This window comes from Bubalus kerabau, unplaced genomic scaffold, assembly GCF_029407905.1.
Source record: "Bubalus kerabau isolate K-KA32 ecotype Philippines breed swamp buffalo unplaced genomic scaffold, PCC_UOA_SB_1v2 scaffold_76, whole genome shotgun sequence".
NCBI classification, from domain to species: Eukaryota; Metazoa; Chordata; class Mammalia; order Artiodactyla; family Bovidae; genus Bubalus; species Bubalus kerabau.
The window spans coordinates 667,705-690,344 of NW_026577930.1; the positions used below are offsets into that span (position 1 = coordinate 667,705).

A 22,640-nucleotide genomic window follows, 5' to 3' on the forward strand; every position below is an offset into this window, starting at 1 on the left:
GCTTCTCTGTCTGGTTTTGCTCTCAGGGTGATGGTGGCCTCATAGAATGAGCTTGGGAGTGTTCCTTCCTCTGTAATTTTTGAGCACTACAGTGGAAGAAATTGGTCAGTCAACTGCAGAGCTCAGTTTGGTCTTAGGAGTGGCCAGGAAGAGCCAAGACAGCTGACCCAATAGTAATAAATTCCATCCAGGCACCAAAACGCCCACTTTAAAGCAATAGCCTGTAAAGAGCCATGTGAAGGAAACAAAGCCTCTGATAACTACCTTTCTTAAATACCAATTAATCCAACCTTGTCAATCCTTATATAACACTCCAGTCCTGTTGGTACAAAAATCTGGGACCTGGGATTATCATTTTCTACAGAAATTGAGACTCATCCTCAATTTGTGAGGATGATTTCCCACAAGCTTGAAGAATGTACAGAGAGAAATGGGGGGATTGAAGCATAAAGCATTGACCAGTTTAAAGTGGTTTTGCCTCCTTAAAACAGGTTGTTGATTAATCAAACCTTGAGTTATTTTTAGAGGCAGCACTATGTATGTGCCAAAAAGGAGCTTATGTTTCCAGGATGACTGCAGAACCAAGAGGGTCCAGTCTGTGGAACTCTCAGAGTAGGAGTGTTGCCATGGGAGAACTGTATGAAGTCCTTCAATACGGAAAATCTGGCTTCTAGCAGCATGAATAGCTTACATGAACTAATTCAAGACTAGCCAATTAGTTTCCTAGGTTGCAGTTCCCCTAAACCCTTTCATTTTACCTCAACCTCTGGATTGAGGAAACAGATTTGAGAGCCCTACTTCCTGTCTTCTTGCTACTCCACCTTGGATTAAAGTTTTTCTCTCAAAAGCCCGTTCCATAGTATTGGCGTCTATGTGCATCAGGCAGTGAGCCCTTGCTGGGGAACACTAGTGACTGATAGGCCTGGAATTAGATTCCTCTCTGAATTCCTCTAGATCCGACACTGTTATACTCCTCTTGCCCTAAAGCAGAGCTTGTGTTCCCTAACATTCAAATGTGTCTTGGGATAAAAGTAAGGACTCTGGATATATTCCAATACACTTCTTTAGGCACAAAACCATGAAGGCTACATCAATAAATGACAGGAATAAAGAAGAGAAACAGATGATAGGGACAGTAAGATCGTCTCTCTGTGCAGTGTCTGATAACCTCAATCAGAATAGCACAAAACCATCTTGGATGGCTTTTTTCCTTTAGAATTGTACTCATATCTCAGATACGGTGACTTGGGTTCTAGATCACTGCAATAAAGTGAAAATTGCCATAGAGTAAATCATTAGGAATTTGGGGGATTCCCAGTGCTTATAAAAGTTGTGAATCCTATTGTACACTTACTAGAAGATGTCTAAAATATGCACATAGCTTAATTTACAAATGTAAGACAGTTACAATAGTAACAAAGACAACTGATCAGAGCACCATAAGAAATAAAATAAGGAAAGAGTTTAAAATGTTTAAAGAACTAACAATATGTGAAACAGGGACCCCAAGTGAATACATAATGTTGGGAAAATGATGCAATAGACACGTTCAATGCATGGTTACCATAAACTTTCAGTTTGTAATGAAACACAGTATTTGTGACGCATGACTACATGCAGTACAATGTTTGAAAAGTATGCCTGTCAATCAATTAAAACAAGTCATGAAAAGAGACTGACTCTGGCTTTTGAAAATGATGAAGCAGCATTTTTCTCTGGGAACATACCCCATTCTGCCCCCTGCCTTCTGTATTATTTTCCCCATCTCAGGTCAAGTCTGGGACATGAAACTGTAAGGTTTGCATTAGGGACACTGCTCAAGAGTTTGCCAGAATGTGGTGCTCCCCAGGAATTTTTTAATCCAAGAGATAGACAAAATTTGGGCCCCCATAGGTGAGGACTGGAGAGACAAGTACCATAAAATACAGGTCATTGAGAGACCTGCCCAAACTTGCTCTCAGGCCTAGAATGCCCAGACAGGACATTCCCTCTTATAAGCCTTGTAGTTCTCTTTGAGGTCAAAGTCTCATTCTAAGAAGAATGGCCTCAGTTCAGTAGAGGGAGAATCTCAGGTTGGAGGGTCACGTCCCAGGACTGGCAAGGACCATGGTGAGGTCCCTGAGTGAAGAAAGAAGTATCACTAGACCCACAAATGAGGAGGCTTTACAGACCCCTGCCCCTATTCCTAACCCCAGTGGCTCCAGGCAGAGTTAATGGGGATGGGAAGCCTCTTCATTTCTGTCTGGTCTCAGCGAGGGAATGGATGGAACCCCAGTTCTTAGGAGGGTGGCATCTTGGCCATCACCACCGGGAAGATGAGGACCATCAGTGCTGATGAGAGGGTCTCTCCCACCAAGGAGGAAGGCTCACAGAGTGGCACTGCCCCTGTCAAGGAGAGATGCACAGAGAAGTGCCCTGATTCCCCACTAGGGACTCGGAGAGGTGAGGGCTTCGTTTGGGGGCAGGAGGACTCAAGTCCTCAGTGGGAAGGGTCCTGGGCTCTGACAGATGGCATGGTGAGGACCCTAAGGGATGACCCAGGGATTGCTGAACACTGAACGGCGGGGTCCCCACAGAGCCCCGCCCCTTCCATCATCCCTCAGAGATCGTGCACAGGGCAGCCATAGCCGGAAGTGTCTCTGCAAAACTTCCGTGCTGGTGGCGAAGAGCTTGGACTCATGTTCAGCGCGTTTGTGTGGCTAAGAGTGGATTCCCAGGACTGATCTGAAGGCAAGGTGAGGACCTGAATGTGGACTCAAGGAACCATTCCCCCATCCTGTAACAAAGATAACGCCCAAAGTCTCATCTCTGTGATCGGCAGGGGACGGTTCCTACAACTCTCTTAGGCTGATTTCTTCGGTATATCTTGATCTAAGACATTCTGTAAGATAAGCGATTACTTGATTCTGTAAATGAAGGAAACGTAGTCCCTAACTCCAGTCACCGGGAGAGCACTGAGTGCGAACAAGGCATGGGGCAGTAAAGATGGCGATACAAAGCGGCACCCATGCACTCAATTCCCGGACTTCTCCCCTGCCGAACTCTAAGAGGTGAAACTTTGTTTGGAGGCATGTGGACACAGTTCGGTAAAGGGAGGAGTGTCAGACTCTGAGAGATACGAAGATGGGGACTCTGAATGAGGACTGTAGAACACCCTGCCAGGCTTCCCCCCACCCGCCACAACCCCACCTCTTCTGTCAACTATCGGAGATCCTGGGTATCACAGCTTTGAGAGGTGAGGAAGAGAGGGCCCAAGCTAGTGGATGTCCCAGTGTTCCTCCAGCAATTCTTCCCACACCTAATGAAGCTGAGCCAAATTCTGTACTTTGTGGTTGAAGATAGCATTCAGTGTTCTATAAGTAGTATAGAACGGGGCATCCCAGAGGGTGCACAGTGTATAATTTCTTGGGGTTTGTGTTCTGTATGAGGAATTTAGAGATAAATCTGTGTTTTTATGTTCTTGCTACTTTTCAAAGGTTGCTCCTTAATGAAAGCTTATAATCTAAGTTTACGGATGACGTCAGTCACACTTACTGTTGTTTATCAGTCTTGAGGATAAGAATTTTTCTGTTGTGTAAAAGAAGTGGGAAAGTTTCCATCTTATTTAGTAAGCTTGTGCAAGATAACGTGGCATTACAATATGTTATTTCCTTGACAATATGAAAACACTAAGCAGTGCAATATGTGGGATCAAGAAATAGAGAGAAAGTAAGATGGACGGGATTTGGTTTCCTCATCTTTTGTAGTCTGTGTTTTACAAAATTATAAATGACAGTGTATGCTTTGTTAATTCAAAAATGTAAAATTAAATTCTAAGAAATTCATCCTCATGCTCACAGGCTCATTTGTTCCCTAAACAGTAATTGAGCCTCTGCTCATAGAAGACTCCATGCTAGTAATTGGAGAGCTGAGAAAAAGATCTAGCCACTGACCGTAAAATTACAGAGTTGAGAAGCAGCTGTCATGTGAAGGAAATGGTGACATGACAGCAGTCAAATGTGAATTCCCTGATGCAAGGTAGTGGTGGGCCTCGGGAAAGTAAAAGTCTTCTGGTGGGATGTAATTATAAGTTGAGTGCATGGTGGGCTGGATGAGGCTGTGGCAATCGTGACCAGGGACCAGGTTCTCACACGGTGAGCTGCATAGTTTAAAGACAAAGCCTGGGATGGGAAACTGCCCTTAACAGTTACAGGCACACTTCACTCTGTTGCACGTTGCTTTATTGTATTTCACAGGTACTGCTTTTCTTTTCTTTGTTCTTTTCTTTACCAAATTAAAAGTTTGTGTTAGTCAACCTTGCTTCCAGCAAGTCTTTCGGCTCCATGTTTCCATCACCTTTGCTGACTTCATGTCTGTGTGTCATGTTTTGATAACTCTTGCAGTGTTCACACCCTCAGGAGCAAAAATGATGGACTCAGTGAAGGCTCACATAATGGTTAGCATCTTTTTTCTTTTAGCAAATAGGTGTTTTTATTTAAGATATCTATATTGTCCTTAGGCATAATGCTATTGCCCACTTAATAACCTATAGTACAGTATAAACATAAATTTTATGAAAGCACTGGGAAACCAAAAAATTCGTATGACTCAATTGTGATGTGGACTTTCCTTTCGGGGTTGAGACCCAAACCTGCAGTATTTTCTGAATCTCCCTGTGCTTTGGGATTGTGAGTAAATCAGAGAGAAATCATGTGAAGCTGCCATGGAATGTGTCCTGTGCTCTTATTCCAGTACAGGGAAACCCTGTGGAGATTAGATGGTTTATTTATGTTGTCTTCTGTCTATGGAGTTTCCCAGAAATCAGGGTGGCACTCCCATGAGGTGGGATGATGCTTTGAAGCCACTGGACTGGCACACTCTGCCCTTCGGGTGGGGGAGCCAGAGCCCACACCACTAAAAAAATAATAATAATTGAAATCAAGTTATCTTGACTGTAATGTGGCGAACAATAGGGAAGGAATAGACACTTGTAGGTGGTTAAATGAATGAAAGAGGGAGTGGTTTATAAAAAAGGGCAAGTGAGAGATAGGTAAGTTTGGGGCCCTTGAAATATTTGGGAGCTTTGTGTAACATCCACTGAGGATATCTACCTCATGGTGACCTTCAGTGTTATACTCTTAACTGGGATATGCTAGTTTTCCTTGCTAACCAGGATTTTTATGATAGAGGGTTCTCTGCCCTGCTGCTGCTGCTGTTGCTTCAGTCGTGTCTGACTCTGTGCCACCCCATAGATGGCAGCCCACCAGGCTTCCACGTTCCTGGGATTCTCCAGGCAAGAACACTGGAGTGGGTTGCCATTTCCTCCTCCAATTCATGAAAGTGAAAAGTGAAAGTGTAGTTGCTCAGTAGTGTCCGGCTCTAGCGACCCGATGGACCACAACCTACCAGGCTCCTCCATCCTTGGGATTTCCCAGGCAAAAGTACTGGAGTGGGGTGCCATTGCCTTCTGCAGTTGCCATGGCAGATCCTTGTAAAGGTCAGAAAGAGATGTCCTCATATCCTTCTCAGGGGTAACAGAAAAGTGATGAGCTTGATTTGAGATGGAGGTCTCAGGTCAGCAGAGAGGGAACTCTGAGGCCTTCACCTGAGTCAGATTTAGGGTATGGAGTCAGCACCCCCAGTGGGATCACCATCATATGCATTCTCAACCTGCCTGATGCAGTTGTCACTCATGGCATGACAGGTGTGGTCAAGCAAGCCACCCTCACATCCTTTTGGATCTCAGGAAGTGAGAGCCTTTCTCTGCAGAAATGTTCTCAGATCCACAAAGAGGGGAGCCTCGGGTCCTGCCTGCATCCAAATCAAGCTAACTGAGGATTGAGGGGCTCATATACTTTTGGATAGAGGGGTAAGAGGGCCTGGCCCTGCACTCAAGACTGAGATCCTGAGAGAAGGTTGTGGGACTGAGCCACCACCCCAGGCCCCAAAGATTTTTTTAAGTTTACTTTTTTAAAGCAGTTTTAGATTGACAGCAAAATGGAGCAGAAAGTACAGAGAGTTCCCATATGTGTTCTTCCTGGACACGTGTACAGCCTCCCGCACTATCAGTGTCCCCCAGTAGAGTGGGCTGTTTGCTACAATCTAGGAAGCTACTTTAGCAAACAGTCCTGACCTAGCACACTTACTTGCTTACTTGAATTATCTTCATTCTTGGTATTGTACCCACTGTGAATATAGATAAATGGATGATGACTTGTATCCAGCCTTATGGGCTTCCCTCGTGAGTCAGCGGTAAAGAATCCACCTGCCCATGCAGGAGACACGGGTTCAATCCCTAGATGGGAAGATCCCCTGGAGAAGAAAGAGGCAACTCACCCCAGTGTTCTTGCCTGAGAAATCACATAAACAGAGGAGCCTGGCAGGCTACAATCTGTGAGGTCGCAAAGAATCGGACATGACTGAGCAACTAAATAACAGCATCCACTCCTATAGGGTCATACAAAGCAGTTTCACAACAGTAAAACCTCTCTGTGCTCTGTTCATCCCTCCCTCTGCCCATCCCCACTGCGTTCTAGGCAACCATTGGTCTTTTTACTGTTTCTATAGTTCTGCTTTTTCCAGGAGTCATATAGTTGGAATCATGCAGTGTGGAGCCTTTTCACATTAGTTTCTTTCACTTAGTAATACACATCTAAGTTTCCTCCATGTCTCTTCAGGGTTTGGAAACTTATTCATTTTTCGCACTGAACAGTATTCCATTACTTATCCTGTTAGCTGCTAAAGGACCCCATTGTTGCTTTTTTTAAGTTTTGGAAAATATGAGCTAAGCTGCTATAAAGTACTGCATGCAGGTTTTGTGTGGATGTAAGTTTCCAGCTCGTCTGGCTAAACACCAAGGAGCATGACCACTAGATCGTAGGGTAAGAGTATGTTTGTTGTTTAGTCACTCAGTCATGTCCGACTCTTTGTAACCTCATGGACTATAGCCCACCAGGCTCCTCTATCCATGGGATTTCCCAGGCACGAATACTGGAGTGGGTTACCATTTCCTTTTCCAGGGAATCTTCCCAACTCAGGGATTGAACCCATGTCTCCTGCAATGCAGATGGATTCTTTACCATTGAGCCACTTTGGAAGCCGAAGAATATGTTCAGTTTGTTAAAAAAAAAAAGAAATTTATTAAGGTATGATTGACATATAATAACCTGTACATATTTAATGTATACAGATTGATGAGTTTGGAGTTAAGTCTACTGTGAAACTACCAACGCAGTTTATGCCATAAACATATCCATTACCTCCAAAATTTCCCTCTCACTCTTTTTAAAGTTTATTTTTAATTGGAGTATAATTGCTTTACAATATTGTGTTGGTTTCTGTCATACATCAACACGAATCAGCCATAGGTATTCATATTTCCCCTTCCACTTGAACCTCCCTCCCACCTCCCACTCCTTCCCACCCCTCTTGGTTATCACAGAGCAGTGGTTTGAGCCCTACATCTGTGTCTCCATTCCTGACCTGCAAATACATTCATCAGTACCATATCTCAAGATTCCATATGTTTATATCAGCATACGATATTTATATTTCTCTTTCTGACTTACTTCACTCTGTACAATTGGCTCTAGGTTCATCCAGCACATTAGAACTGAGTCAAATGTGTTCCTTTTTATTGGTTAGTAGTTTTCTGTTGTATATATATGTACCACAGCTTCTTTATCTATTCATCTATCAATGGACATCTAAGTGGCTTCCATGTCCTAGCTATTGTACATGTATCTTATTCAGTTATGGCTTCTTAAGGGTATATGCCCAATAGTGGCATGGTAAGATCATATGGTAATTTTATTCCTAATTTTTAAGGAATTTCTATACTGTTCTCCATAGTGGCTGTATCAATTTACATTCCCACCAACAATGCAAGAATGTTCTCTTTTCTGTACACACTCTCCAGCATTTATTGTTTGTAGCTTTTTTGATCATGGCCATTCTAAGAGTTGCCTTCTCACCCTTTATGTTTTCTGTGTGTGATAAGAACACTTGCCATAGTATTTGCCCTCTTAGAGAGTGTACAATATAGTATTCTTAACTATAAGCTCTATATTATATAGTCGTTTCCTAGAACATATTCATTTTGTATAATTAAACTTTGTAACTTTTGATTAATACTGAGAATTGGAATACTGTCTGCCATATCAGTGAATAAACATTGTCAGTTATCAACAGTTGCAGCCCCACAGATGGTGAGCCTTGAGGGAACACAAGATGTAAAACTATGGGATACAGATAGGTGAGGTGTATATCAGAGGAATGATTTCAGTGAGCCCAGATTCTTGCATCTTCCCATACAAGGAAAAGCACTAAAGTCCTTAACTTGGGTTATCTGGTTTTCCTTCATTTATGATAATCTTTTGATATTCAGACTACCCGCCCTTTGTTGCAAAACTTCTATATGACCTGGCTCCTCCTCTCCCGCCCTGGCTGGAGCAGTTTGAACTCTCAGGGTTACTCGAGATACTGCCTCCTGGGTAGAAGTCCTAAACGTTTCTACCAAATAGAACATAACTGTCAACTTTTAGGTTGTGAATGTTTTTTAAGTCTACAGTTCCTTCCCATCCACCCTCCCATAGCCTCCGGCAACCACCACTCTATTCTCTGCTTCTTTGACTTTGACCAATTTAGATTGCTCATATAAATGTCATGTAGTATTTGTCCTTCTGTGTCTGGCTTATTTCACTGTAGCATAAAGTCCTCTAGTTATATTCATGCTGTCATAACTGGAGAGGTTAGCTTCTTTTTAAGGCTGAATGATATTCCATTGTATGTATATTTTATATCTTCTTTATCCATTCATCTGTCCCTTGACACTTAGGCTACTTCCCTTTCTTGGATATTGTGAGTAGTGCTGCAGTGAACATGGGAGTGCAGAGTTCTCTTCAAGGTCCTGATTTCAATTCCTTTGGATAGTAGTGGAATTGCAGAGAATATTATGTGTTATTTTATTTTTTGAGGAACCTCAATACTGTTTTCCATAGTGGGTGTACCAATTTACATTCCTACCAGCAGTGTTGAATATGTATATTTTACTAAGAAACTTGCAGACCGTCTTCAAAGCAGTTCTACCATTTTCCATCACCACCACCAAGTAATGAGAATTCTTGTTGATTCATATCCTTACCACCATTTGGTGTTGTCAGTCCTTTGAATGCTGGCCATTCCAAATGACATGTTGTGATATCTGCTTGTTTTTTTCTTTTTTTTTTTTTTTTTAATTTGCAGTTCCCTAATGGTATATGATGTGGAGCATCTTTTCATATGCTTGTTGCCATCTGTGTATCTTCCTTGGGGAGGATCTATTCATATCTTTTGTACATATTTTATTAGATGTTAGTTTTCTTCTTATTAATTTTAAGAGTTCTTTGTATATTTTAGGTTAGAGTCTTCATCAGATATGTCTTTTGCTAATATTTTCTCCCAGACTATGGCTCATCACTTGATCTCTTGATGGTATATTTTCACAGAGCAGACGTTTAAAGGGAATGAAATCTAGCTCATCAATTATTTCTTTCATGGATCCCCATCACTCTTTCCTATGATGGTGTTTTGTTGATTGATTGATTGCTATGTGAAACATATTTTTTTTAATATAAATTTATTTATTTTAATTGGAGGCTAATTACTTTACAATATCGTAGTGGTTTTGCCATACATTGACATGATAAGCCATGGGTATACATGTGTTGGCCATCCTGAGCCCCCCTCCCACCTCCCTCCCCATCCCATCCCTCTGGGTCATCCCAGTGCACCAGTCCTGAGCACCCTGTCCCATCCATCGAACCTGTACCGGCGATCTGTTTCACATATGATAATATACATGTTTCAATGCCATTCTCCCAAATCATCCCACCTTCGCCCTCTCCCACAGAGTCCAAAAGACTGTTCTGTACATCTGTGTCTCATTTGCTGTCTCACATATAGGGTTATCATTACCATCTTTCTAAATTCCATATATATGCATTAGTATACTGTATTGGTGAAGGCAATGGCAACCCACTCCAGTACTCTTGCCTGGAAAATCCCATGGACGGAGGAGAGTGGTAGGCTGCAGTCCATGGGGTCGCTAAGAGTTGGACAGGACTTCACTTTCACTTTTCACTTTCATGCACTGGAGAAGGAAATGGCAACCCACTCCAGTGTTCTTGCCTGGAGAATCCCAGGGACGGGGGAGCCTGCTGGGCTGCCATGGGGTGGCACAGATTCGGACACTACTGAAGCGACTTAGCAGCAGTAGCTGCATACTGTATTGGTGTATTTCTTTCTGGCTTACTTTACTCTGTATAATAGGCTCCAGTTTCATCCACCTCATTAGAACTGATTCAAATGTATTCTTTTTAATGGGTGAGTCACATTTCATTGTGTATATGTACCACAGCTTTCTTATCCATTCATCTGCTGATGGACATCTAGGTTGCTTCCATGTCCTGGCTATTGTAAACAGTGCTGCAATGAGCATTGCAGTACACATGTCTCTTTCAATTCTTGTTTCCTTGATGTGTATGCGCAGCAGTGGGATTGCTGGGTCATATGGCAGTTCTATTTCCAGTTTTTTAAGGAATCTCCACACTGTTCTCCATAGTGGCTGTACTAGTTTGCATTCCCACCAACAGTGTAAGAGGGTTCCCTTTTCTCCACACCCTCTCCAGCATTTATTGCTTGTAGACTTTTGGATAGCAGCCATTCTGACTGGCGTGACATGGTACCTCATTGGGGTGTTGATTTGCATTTCTCTGATAATGAGGGATGTTGAGCATCTTGTCATGTGTTTGTTAGCCATCTGTATGTCTTCTTTGGAGAAATGTCTGTTTAGTTCTTTGGCCCATTTTTTGATTGGGTCCTTTATTTTTCTGGAATTGAACTGCTGCAGGAGTTGCTTGTATATTTTTGAGATTAATTCTTTGTCAGTGGCTTCGTTTACTATTATTTTCTCCCATTGTGAAGGCTGTCTTTTGACCTTGCTTAAAATTTCCTTTGTTGTGCAAAAGCTTTTAAGTTTTAATTAGGTCCCATTTGTTTATTTTTGCTTTTATTTCCAGTACTCTGGGAGGTGGGTCATAGAGTATCCTGCTGTGATTTATGTCGCAGAGTGTTTTGACTATGTTTTCCTCTAAGAGTTTTACAGTTTCTGGTCTTACATTTAGATTTTTAATCCATTTTGAGTTTATTTTTGTGTATGGTGTTAGAAAGTGTGTTAGTTTCATTCTTTTACAAGTGGTTGGGCAGTTTTCCCAGCACCACTTTTTATTAAAGAGATTGTCTTTTCTCCATTGTATATTCTTGCCTCCTTTGTCAAATATAAGGTGTCCATAGGTGCATGGATTTATCTCTGGGCTTCCTATTTTGATCCATTGATCTATATTTCTGTCTTTGTGCCACTACCATACTGTCTGGATGACTGGCTTTGCAGTAGAGCCTGAAGTCAGGCAGGTTGATTCCTCCAGTTCCATTTTTTTTTTCTCAAGATTGCTTTGGCTATTCGAGGTTTTTTGTATTTCCATACAAATTGTGAAATTCTTTGTTCTAGTTTTGGGAAAATACTGTTGGTAGCTTGATAGGGATTGCATTGAATCTATAAATTGTTTTGGGTAGTATAATCATTTTCACTATATTGATTCTTCCAAACCACGAACATGGTATATTTCTCCATCTGTGCGTGTCCCGTCTGATTTCTTTCACCAGTGTTTTATAGTATTCTATCTATAGGTCTTTTATTTCTTTAGGTAAATATATTCCTAAGTGTTTTATTCTTTTCATTGCAATGGTAAAAGGAAGTATTCCCTTAATTTCTCTTTCTGTTTTCTCATTGTTAAGATCAGATCAGATCAGATCAGTCGCTCAGTCATGTCTGACTCTTCGTGACCCCCTGAATCACAGCACGCCAGGTCTCCCTGTCCATCACCAACTCCCGGAGTTCACTCAGACTCATGTCCATCGAGTCAGTGATGCCATGCAGCCATCTCATCCTCTGTCGACCCCTTCTCCTTCTGCCCCCAATCCCTCCCAGCATCAGAGTATTTTCCAATGAGTCAACTCTTCGCATGAGGTGGACAAAGTACTGGAGTTTCAGCTTTGGAATCATTCCTTCCAAAGAAATCCCAGGGCTGATCTCCTTTAGAATGGACTGGTTGAATCTCCTTGCAGTACAAGGGACTCTCAAGAGTCTTCTCCAACACCACAGTTCAAAAGCATCAATTCTTTGGCACTCAGCCTTCTTCACAATCCAACTCTCACATCCATACATGACCACAGGAAAAACCATAGCCTTGACTAGACGGACCTTTGTTGGCAAAGTAATGTCTCTGCTTTTGAATATGCTATCTAGGTTGGTCATAACTTTTCTTCCAAGGAATAAGCGTCTTTTAATTTCATGGTTGCAGTCACCATCTGCAGTGATTTTGGAGCCCAGAAAAATAAAGTCTGACACTGTTTCCACTGTTTCCCCATCTATTTCCTGTGAAGTGATGGGACCGGATGCCATGATCTTCATTTTCTGAATGTTGAGCTTTAAGCCAACTTTTTCACTCTCCTTTTTCACCTTCATCAAGAGGCTTTTTAGTTCCTCTTCACTTTCTGCCATAAGGTTGGTGTCATCTGCATATCTGAGGTTATTGATATTTCTCCTGGCAATCTTGATTCCAGCTTGTGTTTCTTCCAGTCCAGCGTTTCTCATGATGTACTCTGCATATATGTTAAGTAACAGGGTGACAATATACAGCCTTGACGTACTCCTTTTCCTTTTTGGAACCAGTCTGTTGTTTCATGTCCAGTTCTAACTATTGCTTCCTGACGTGCATACAAATTTCTCAAGAGGCAGGTCAGGTGGTCTGGTATTCCCATCTCTTGAAGAATTTTCCACAGTTTATTGTGATCCACACAGTCAAAGGCTTTGGCATAGTCAATAAAGCAGAAATAGATGTTTTTCTGGAACTCTCTTGCTTGTTCCATGATCCAGCAGATGTTGGCAATTTGATCCCAGGTTCCTCTGCCTTTTCTAAAACCAGCTTGAACATCAGGAAGTTCACAGTTCATGTATTGCTGAAGCCTGGCCTGGAGAATTTTGAGCATTACTTTACTAGCATGTGAGATGAGTGCAGTTGTGTGGTAGTTTGAGCATTCTTTGGCATTGCCTTTCTTTGGGATTGGAATGAAAACTGACCTTTTCCAGTCCTGTGGCCGCTGCTGAGTTTTCCAAATTTGCTGGCATAGTGAGTGCAGCACTTTCACAGCATCATCTTTCAGGATTTGGAATAGCTCAACTGGAATTCCATTGCCTCCACTAGCTCTGTTCGTAGTGATGCTTTCTAAGGCCCACTTGACTTCACATTCCAGGATGTCTGGCTCTAGGTCAGTGATCACACCATCGTGATTATCTGGGACATGAAGATCTTTTTTGTACAGTTCTTCTGTGTATTCTTGCCATCTCTTCTTAATATCTTCTGCTTCTGTTAGGTCCATACCATTTCTGTCCTTTATCGAGCCCATCTTTGCATGAAATGTACCTTTGGTATCTCTGATTTTCTTGAAGAGATCTCTAGTCTTTCCCATTCTGTTGTTTTCCTCTATTTCTTTGCATTGCTTACTGAAGAAGGCTTTCTTATCTCTTCTTGCTATTGTTTGGAACTCTGCATTCAGATGCTTATATCTTTCCTTTTCTCCTTTGCTTTTCACTTTTCTTCTTTTCACAGCTATTTGTAAGGCCTCCCCAGACAGCCATTTTGCTTTTTTTGCATTTCTTTTCCATGGGGATGGTCTTGATCCCTGTCTCCTGTACAATGTCACGAACCCCATTCCATAGTTCATCAGGCACTCTATCTATCAGATCTAGGCCCTTAAATCTATTTCTCACTTCCACTGTATAATCATAAGGGATTTGATTTAGGTCATACCTGAATGGTCTAGTGGTTTTCCCTACTTTCTTCAATTTAAGTCTGAATTTGGCAATAATAAGTTCATGGTCTGAGCCACAGTCAGCTCCTGGTCTTGTTTTTGCTGACTGTATAGAGCTTCTGCATCTTTGGCTGCAAAGAATATAATCAATCTGATTTCAGTGTTGACCATCTGGTGATGTCCATGTATAGAGTCTTCTCTTGTGTTGTTGGAAGAGGGTGTTTGTTATGACCAGTGCATTTTCTTGGCAAAACTCTATTAGTCTTTGCCCTGCTTCATTCCGTATTCTAAGGCCAAATTAGCCTGTTACTCCAGGTGTTTCTTGACTTCCTACTTTTGCATTCCAGTCCCCTATAATGAAAAGGACATCTTTTTTGGGTGTTAGTTCTAAAAGGTCTTGTAGGTCTTCATAGAACTGTTCAACTTCAGCTTCTTCAGCGTTACTGGTTGGGGCATAGACTTGGATTACTATGATATTGAATGGTTTGCCTTGAAAATGAACAGAGATCATGCTGTCGTTTTTGAGATTGCATCCAAGTACTGCATTTCGGACTCTTTTGTTGACCATGATGGCTACTCCATTTCTTCTGAGGGATTCCTGCCCGCAGTAGTAGATATCATGGTCATCTGAGTTAAATTCACCCATTCCAGTCCATTTCAGTTCGCTGATTCTCATTGTTAGTGTATAGGAATTCAAGGGATTTCTGTGTGTTAATTCTATATCCTGCAACTTTACTATATTCATTGATTAGCTCTAGTAATTTTCTGGTGAAGTCTTTATGGTTTCCTATGTAGAGGATCATGTCATCTGCAAACAGTTAGAGTTTTACTTCTTCTTTTCCAATCTGTATTCCTTTTAGTTCTTTTTCTGCTCTGATTGCTGTGGCCAAAACTTCCAAAACTATGTTGAATAGTATTGGTAAGAGTATTTGTCTTTCATGTTGCAGTGCTCCTATGTTGGGTGCATATATATTTATAATTGTTATATCTTCTTCTTGGACTGATCCTTTGATCATTATGTAGTGTCCTTCTTTGTCTCTTTTCACAGCCTTTAAAGTCTATTTTATCTGATATGAGTATTGCTACTCCTGCTTTCTTTTGGTCTCTATTTGTGTGGAATATCTTTTTCCAGCCCTTCTCTTTCAGTCTGTATGTGTCCCTTGTTTCGAGGTGGGCCTCTTGTAGACAACATATGTAGGGGTCTTGTTTTTGTATCCATTCAGCCAGTCTTTGTCTTTTGGTTGGGGTATTCAGTCCATTTACATTTAAGGTAATTATTGACAAGTATGATCCCGTTGCCATTTACTTTGTTGTTTTGGGTTCGAGTTTATACACCCATTCTGTGTTTCCTGCCTAGAGAAGATACTTTAGCAGTTGTTGGAGAGCTAGTTTGGTGGTGCTGAATTCTCTCGGCTTTTGCTTGTCTGTAAAGCTTGTGATTTCTCCTTCATATTTGAATGATATCCTTGCTGAATACAGTAATCTGGGCTGTAGGTTTTTCACTTTCATCACTTTAAATATATCCTGCCATTCCCTTCTGGCCTGAAGAGTTTCTATTGAAAGATCAGCTGTTATCCTTATGGGAATCCCCTTGTGTGTTATTTGTTGTTTTTCCCTTGCTGCTTTTAATATTTGTTTTTTTGTGTTTGATCTTTGTTAATGTGATTAATATGTGTCTTGGGGTGTTTCGCCTTGGGTTTATCCTGTGTGGGACTCTCTGGGTTTCTTGGACTTGGGTGACTATTTCCTTCCCCATTTTAGGGAAGTTTTCAGCTATTTGCTCCTCAAGTATTTTCTCATGGTCTTTCTTTTTGTCTTCTTCTTGTGGGATGCCTATGATTCTAATGTTGGGGCGTTTAACATTGTCCCAGAGGTCTCTGAGGTTGTCCTCATTTCTTTTTTCTTTTTTCTTCTCTGTTTCATTTATTTCTACCATTCTATCCTCTACCTCACTTATCCTATCCTCAGTCTCCATTATTCTAGTGTTGGTTCCATCCAGAGTGTTTTTTATCTCATTTATTGCATTATTCATTATATATTGACTCTTTTTTATTTCTTTGATGTCCTTGTTAAACATTTTTTGCATCTTCTCAATCCTTGTCTCCAGGCTATTTATCTGTAACTCCATTTTGTTTTCAAGATTTTGGGTCATTTTCACTATCTTTATTCAGAATTCGTTATCAGGTAGATTCCCTATCACTTCATCTTTTGTTTGGTGTGGTGGGCATTCATTCTGTTCCTTTACCTGCTGAGTATTTCTCTGCCTTTTCATCTTGTTTATATTGCTGTGTTTGGGGTGGCCTTTATGTATTCTGGAAGTTTGTGGTTCCTCTTTATTGTGGAGGTTCTTCTCTGTGGGTAGAGTTGGACGGGTGGCTTGTCAAGGTTTCCTGGTTAGGGAAGCTTGTGTTGGTGTTCTGGTGGGTGGGGCTGGATTTCTTCTCTCTGGAGTGCAATGAAGTGTCCAGTAGTGAGTTTTGAGATATCTATGGGTTTAGTGTGACTTTGAGCAGCCTGTATATTGAAACTCAGGGCTATGTTCCTGTGTTGCTGGAGAATTAGCGTGGTATGTCTTGCTCTGGAACTTGTTGGCCTTTGGGTGGTGCTTGGCTTCAGTGTAGGTATGGAGGCTTTTGATGAGCTCCTATCCTTTAATGTTCCCTGGAGTCAGGAGTTCTCTGGTGTTCTCAGGTCTTGGATTTAAGCCTCCTGCCTCAAGTTTTCAGTCTTATTCTTATAGTAGCCTCAAGACTTCTCCATCTATTCGGCACTGATGATAAAACATCTAGGTTAATGATGAAAAGTTTCTCCACAGTGAGGGATACCCAGAGAGGTACACAGAGTTACATGGAAATGACAGGAGGGAGGAGGGAGATAGAGATGACTAGGAGGAGAAGAGAAAGGGGAGAGAGCAAAATAGCTAGTAATCACTTCCCTATGTGCTCTCCACAGTCTGCAACACTCAGAGAGTTTCGTGGAGTTACACAGAAAAGAGAAGAGGGAGGAAGGAGACAGAGGTGGCCAGGAGGATAATAGGGGGAACCAAAAGGAGACAACAGATCCAGCCAGTAATCAGTTTGCTAAGTGTTCTCCACGGCCCTGGACACACAAAGAGATTCACCTAGTTGGGTAGAGAAGAAAAGGGGGAGAGGGGATATAGAGGTGACCTGGTGGAGAAAAAGGAGAGTCCTAAGAGGGAGAGAGCAGTCAAGCCAGTAATCTCACGCCCAAGTAAAAATGGGTACTGAAGATTGGGTTCTTAAAGGTACATAATCAATAACAAATACCAAAAACCAAAGATTAAAAATCTAGAGTAGAGGTTAGAGTCTCAAAAATACAATATTAAAAAAACAAAGTCACAAAAATTATAAAATATATATATGAAGTTTGATTTAAAAAGAGTGTCTTTTTTTGCAAGGTAATAGTAGGTTATAAAAATGAAAATTAAAGGAGTAACTGAGGACTTAAATTTTTTTTTAATTTTTAATTAGAAATTATAATAGTAAAAATATATCTAGGACTTTCTCTGGAGCTGTTGTGGACAGTGTGGGGTCAGTTCATTTTCAGACAGTTCCTTTATCTGGCTTATAATTCTCAAGATCTAAAGGCCCCTTCCTATGTAGTCAGTGCCAACTACAGGGTTTTAATCTGTTGCACCTGTCATTTCCAAAGTGGTTCCCTCTGTTTATTTTAGCTTCTTCTGTTTGCTGGTCTCTTCAGTGTCTAATTTCCACCCTGACACAAGGGGGTGGTGGTGGTTACTTTTTTTAGGCTCCCTTGTTCAGTCGTTCTGTGGGGAGGGAGGAACACTGCAAACAAATATCACTGGTGTGTGTGGGGAATGCTTTCAGTGTCTCGGCCACACTGGGTTTGCCCCTGCTCACTGAGTGTGTGCTTTCCCAGTCTACACTGCTCAGGCTCTAGGTTGCTCTGCTGGGGACTGTCTGAGGTGGGGCCTGGGTTGCGTGCACTTCCCCGGTCTAAGCCTCTCAGGTTCAGGATCTCGGGTACTTGACAAAGGTGCAGACTTGGTTGGGCATGCGTTTTGTGCCTGTCCCAGGTCTGAACAGCTCAGGTGACCATGAGCTTGGTGAGCGCAGTCGCCCCAGTTTGGAGGCTGCGTCTTATCACCTCCCCTGTCCCAGCCTCTCGGTTTTCTGGGTGTACAACAGGCACGTCTTCTCAGGTTTGCCATGTGTCTCTTCTGGGGAGCTGATCTCTGGCTGCAACCTTCCCGGCGGATGTCAACCATCCAGAATCCCAACAAGTCTTGGTTAGCAATGAAGCCTGCTTGCAGTTTGGTAGAGGATGCCTCTCTGGAGCTGCAGTTGCCCCCTTCTGGCTCTGGCTGCCCTTGGCTGCCTGTCTCCAGTGGGGGATGGGCCAGTCCACAGCCTGCTAGCTCTGCTCAGTCCTTTGCTCTGTGAGCAGGCCTGGCAGTGTCTTAGGTTAGGGCTTTTCACGGGATAGCTATCCCACAGTCTGGGTTGCTATCTCAAGTTAGTACCCTCAGTTGCCCTCAGGGCATTCAGGCCTTGGGTCCTTACCCTAAGAAATGCAGCCCACGCCTCCCTGTCCAGCCCCCACTTTCTAGTGGCAGATGTGAGTGTCTGGGCTGCTGCTCCGCTGGGAATTGCCGTTAGGCATGTAATCTGTGGGTTTTAATTATTTATGTACCTATTTGTTTATTTTTCCTCCCAGTTATGTTGCCCTCTGAGATTCATAGGCTTGCCACAGACCCGCCAGTGAGAGTGTTTCCTGGTGTTCAGAAACTTCTCTCTTTTTTAAGACTCCCTTCCCAGGATGGTTCTCCATCCCTACCTCTTTTGTCTCTATGTTTATCTTTTATATTTTGTCCTACCTCCTTTTGAAGACAATAGGCTGCCTTTCTAGGTGTCTGATGTCCTCTGCCATCATTCAGAAGTTGTTTTTTAGAATTTGCTCAGCATTCAAATGTTCTTTCAGTGAATTTGTGGGGGAAAAAGTGGTCTCCCCATCCTATTCCTCCACCATCTTAGGACCGCCCCTTGAAACATGGGATCCTAATTCCACAACCAGGGTTTAAACTCATACCCCTTGCACTGGAAGCACAGTTTTGTTTTTTATAATTTGAACATTTATTTTTTGCTTGGGGATAGCCAATTAACAATATTGTGACAGTTTCAGATGAACAGTGAAGGGACTCACCCATACATATACATGTATCCACTCTCCACCAAAACTCTCTTACCATCAATATTGCCACATAGCACATAACCAAAATAAGAGAGAGAAATGAGAGAAAAAGATAATGCTCAGTAACCTTATGATTATCTGCATGTGCAAATTCAGACACCCTCAAGTCATGAAGGGCTGACAAGATTATCAGGTGCTATCCTTCTATGTAGAAAGTAAATAATTTTTTTAATTAAAAATATTTATTTTTATTTATTTTTGGCTGCTCTGAGTCTTAGCTGTAACACTCAGGATCTTTGTTGCCACAGGCAGGCTCTTTAGTTGTGGCATGTGAAAGTTTTAGTTGTGGCACATGAACTCTTAGTTCTGGTATGTGGGATCCAATTACCTGACCAGGGATCGAACCTGGGCCCCCTGCATTGGGAGTACAGAGTCTTAACCAGTGGACCAACAGGAGGGTCCTGAAAGTAAAGATTTTAGAACCACCCTAAATCTGGTGGCTCAGAAAGTAAAGAATCCACCTGCAATGTGGGAGTCCTGGGTTTGATTCCTGGGTTTGGTACATCCCCTGAAGGAGAGCAACTCACTCCAGGATTCTTGCCTGGAGAATCCCCATGGACAGAGGAGCCTGGAAGGCTACAGTCCATGGGGTTGCAAAGAGTAGGAAATGACTGAGGAACTAAGCAGACAACCAAAATCTGGCTGAAGAGAAGGAATATATCAGCTCTTTTTCTCTGACAGCGTAACATCTGTTCTGAGTTCCTTGATTTCTGCTGCATTTTCCTAATCTTACATCACTTTTGGGACTGAGACCCGTTTTCTCCAAGATTTGCTAGAGGGTATCTGCTCAAGTGTTTGTAGGAATATGCATTTACCAGGAAGCCTTTAATCAAGACATGAAAGAGGACTGTGGAGACAGTGACTCCTGATTATAGTGGTCACCCAGAGAAGTATCTTAGATCAGTACAAGGAGCAGTCCTAGGCTGTGGTAGATGTAGTGAGGCTGCTGAGCAAGAGGAATACAGAAGGACTCGAGTTGCATCCCCACTGCCTGTTTTTAGAGGCCCTTATGGACTACGATCACATGAGGGTCACCCTGACTTCCAACTTGGAATTCTCAAGGAGACTAGGACCTTGATGTAAGACAAGCAGCTTCATAAAACAGAGAGTGGAGTTACAGGGTTCGTCCCGTTTCAATGTGAGGACGTGAAAGTGCACTCACAGTAGCACACACTGCATCAAAGGAGGCCCTGGAAAATCTCTGTCGCTGTGCTCCCCAGGAAGCTCAGGGCACAGATGTCAGGTTAATTTCAGTCTGGAAATTCTCAGTGAGGTGAGGCCTCTGTCTAATAGGATCAGCCTAGTTTCGTGGGTGGACGAATCTGAGCCCAAGCAGGACCTCAGGTGACAATGCTGAGTGTTAGCGGGGACCCCTGGAGAGGGAGCCAAACAGCATTCTGTAAATTCTTAGCTCTGAGAGACCCAGAAGAGCTACTTCTGAGTGGTCCCCTCATTCCACCTGTGTGAACTCAGGGAGGGCAAGGCCTTCTCTCACAGGATAGGGCCCCAGATCTGCAGAGGGGTGTCATCCTGACCATAACCGGACTTAAGGTGAGGACGATAAGTGCTAATGAGAGGATCTCTCCCCAAAGAGGGAGGCTTACAGAGTGGTGCCCCTCCTGACAAGCAGAGATTCTCAGAGCAGTGCCCTGATACCTTCCACTAGGGACTTGGGTTGGAGAAGGAAATGGCAACCCACTCCAGTGTTCTTGCCTGGAGAATCCCAGGGATGGGGGAGCCTGGTGGGCTGCCATCTATGGGGTCACACAGAGTCGGACATGACTGAAGCGACATAGCAGCAGCAGTAGCAGGGACTTGGGGAGGCAAAGGCTTTGTTTGGGGGCTGTAGGACTTGGCTTCATAGATGGAGGCGTTCGGTGCTCTGTTAAACTGCACACGGAGGACCCTGAGAGAGAATCCAGGAACGGATGAATATTGAGCTACTGGGGTTCCCGTAGTACGCCGCCCTTGCCGCCGACCTCGGGCGACCTCACGTAGGACGGTGCGCAGCTCTCCTCCACTTCCGCTTCGAAGGCGAGGAGCTCGACCAGTAGCCGCAGCAACCGTTTGGTGGAGACTTAGGGTCCAGGACTCGTCCGGAACCAAGGTGAGGACCTGAATGTAGCTGAAGGGACTTTCCCAACCCTTCCAGTAATAAAAGTGACCCATCCATAACCCACCCCTGTGATACGGCTTTTGTGGGCCCCTCAGAGCTATCGGCTGAATGTGGTCTAGAGTGTCTCAGGCCAAGGCATTGGTCTGTGGGGGTAGGCCCGAATTCTACCCCCGGAGGATGTCTAGGACCTAGATAACGGCCCTGAGGGCTGATGAGCAGACTTCGATACCGCAATGGCGCCACACTGAGCTGCCCCCCTATACTGGGCTCTAGGAGGCCCTGGGTAGAGCTGGCCAACTGTGGTGCCCCCTGGTGTCCACTGGAGGTGGTTTTGGGGAAGTGAGAGCCTTGCTGTAACACAGTAAAACCAGTTCAACAAAGGGAGCTAGTTCCGAACATGATTCATGGTTGTGACGCTGAGTGAGGATGAGGGCCACTTCCTTAAGAAACGGGTCCACATAAAGCCCCAGCCCTGTTTTCAGGCCTGTGAGAATCTGGCGTTTTGACATGATACTTCCTGGGACATCTTCGGGAAGCGAGTGACCAGGTCAAAGGGGGCAGCCTCAGGTTGGCAGGGGAGGGTTTCGGTTTTGGAGGGGTCATGGTGAGAACCTCGGGGGCTGTGGGTATGTTCCACACCACATCATTCAGACCAGATCCTTCCTGTCGTCATCCCTGGCAGACCTCAAGAATACATGTCGGTCCCCACTTTGGGCTAAGGAGTGGTCAGCCAAGGGAGTGGTCAGCAGAGGGAGAACTCTTAGACCCTGTCATGAGTCAAATGTAGACCTTGGTTGCTTCTATGTCCTGGCTATTTTAAATAGTGCTGCAGTGAACATTTGAGTACAAGTGTCGTTTTCAGTTAGTTTCCTCATGATATATCCTCCATAATGGTACTGTTGGCTCATGTGGTAGTTTTATTCCTCTTTTTTTTTTTTTTTTAATGCAGAGTGAATTAAGTCAGAAAGAGGAAAGCCAATATCATATATTAATGCATATATATGGAATCCAGAAAGATGGTACTGATAAACCTCTTTGCAGGGCAGCCTGGAGATGCAGACATAGAGAACACACTCGTGGACACAGTGGGAGAAGGAGAGGGAGGGGCAGATTGAGAGAGTAACATTGAAAACGTACGTATTACCATATGTAAAATAAATAACCAGTGGGAATTAGCTTGTGACTCAGGGAGCTCAAAGCCAGTGCTCTAACAGCTTAAGAGGGGTGGGATGGGGTGGGAGGTGGGAGAGAGTTTGGAGAGGGAGGGGACATACAGTATACCTATGGCTGATTCATATTGATGTGGGGCAGAAGATAACACAATATTGTAAAGATATTATCCTTCCGTTAAAAATAGATAAATTTGTTTTTAAAAGGACATATAGAAGAAAAGAGAAGCAAA

At 43.1% G+C, this 22,640-nt stretch overlaps 2 protein-coding genes across 3 annotated transcripts in view; both read left to right on the forward strand.

Moving 5' to 3' along the window:
- LOC129641123 (melanoma-associated antigen B2-like) overlaps positions 1-21,176 on the forward strand; it is a 45,396-nt gene extending 24,220 nt beyond the window's left edge. Inside the window, exon 4 of the mRNA XM_055565914.1 lies at positions 21,081-21,176. Within this exon, the coding sequence (XP_055421889.1) occupies positions 21,081-21,176 (96 nt within the window). The remainder of the gene's footprint in view (positions 1-21,080) is intronic.
- LOC129641118 (melanoma-associated antigen B3-like) overlaps positions 1-22,640 on the forward strand; it is a 48,348-nt gene that overhangs the window by 4,326 nt on the left and 21,382 nt on the right. The window lies entirely within an intron of this gene.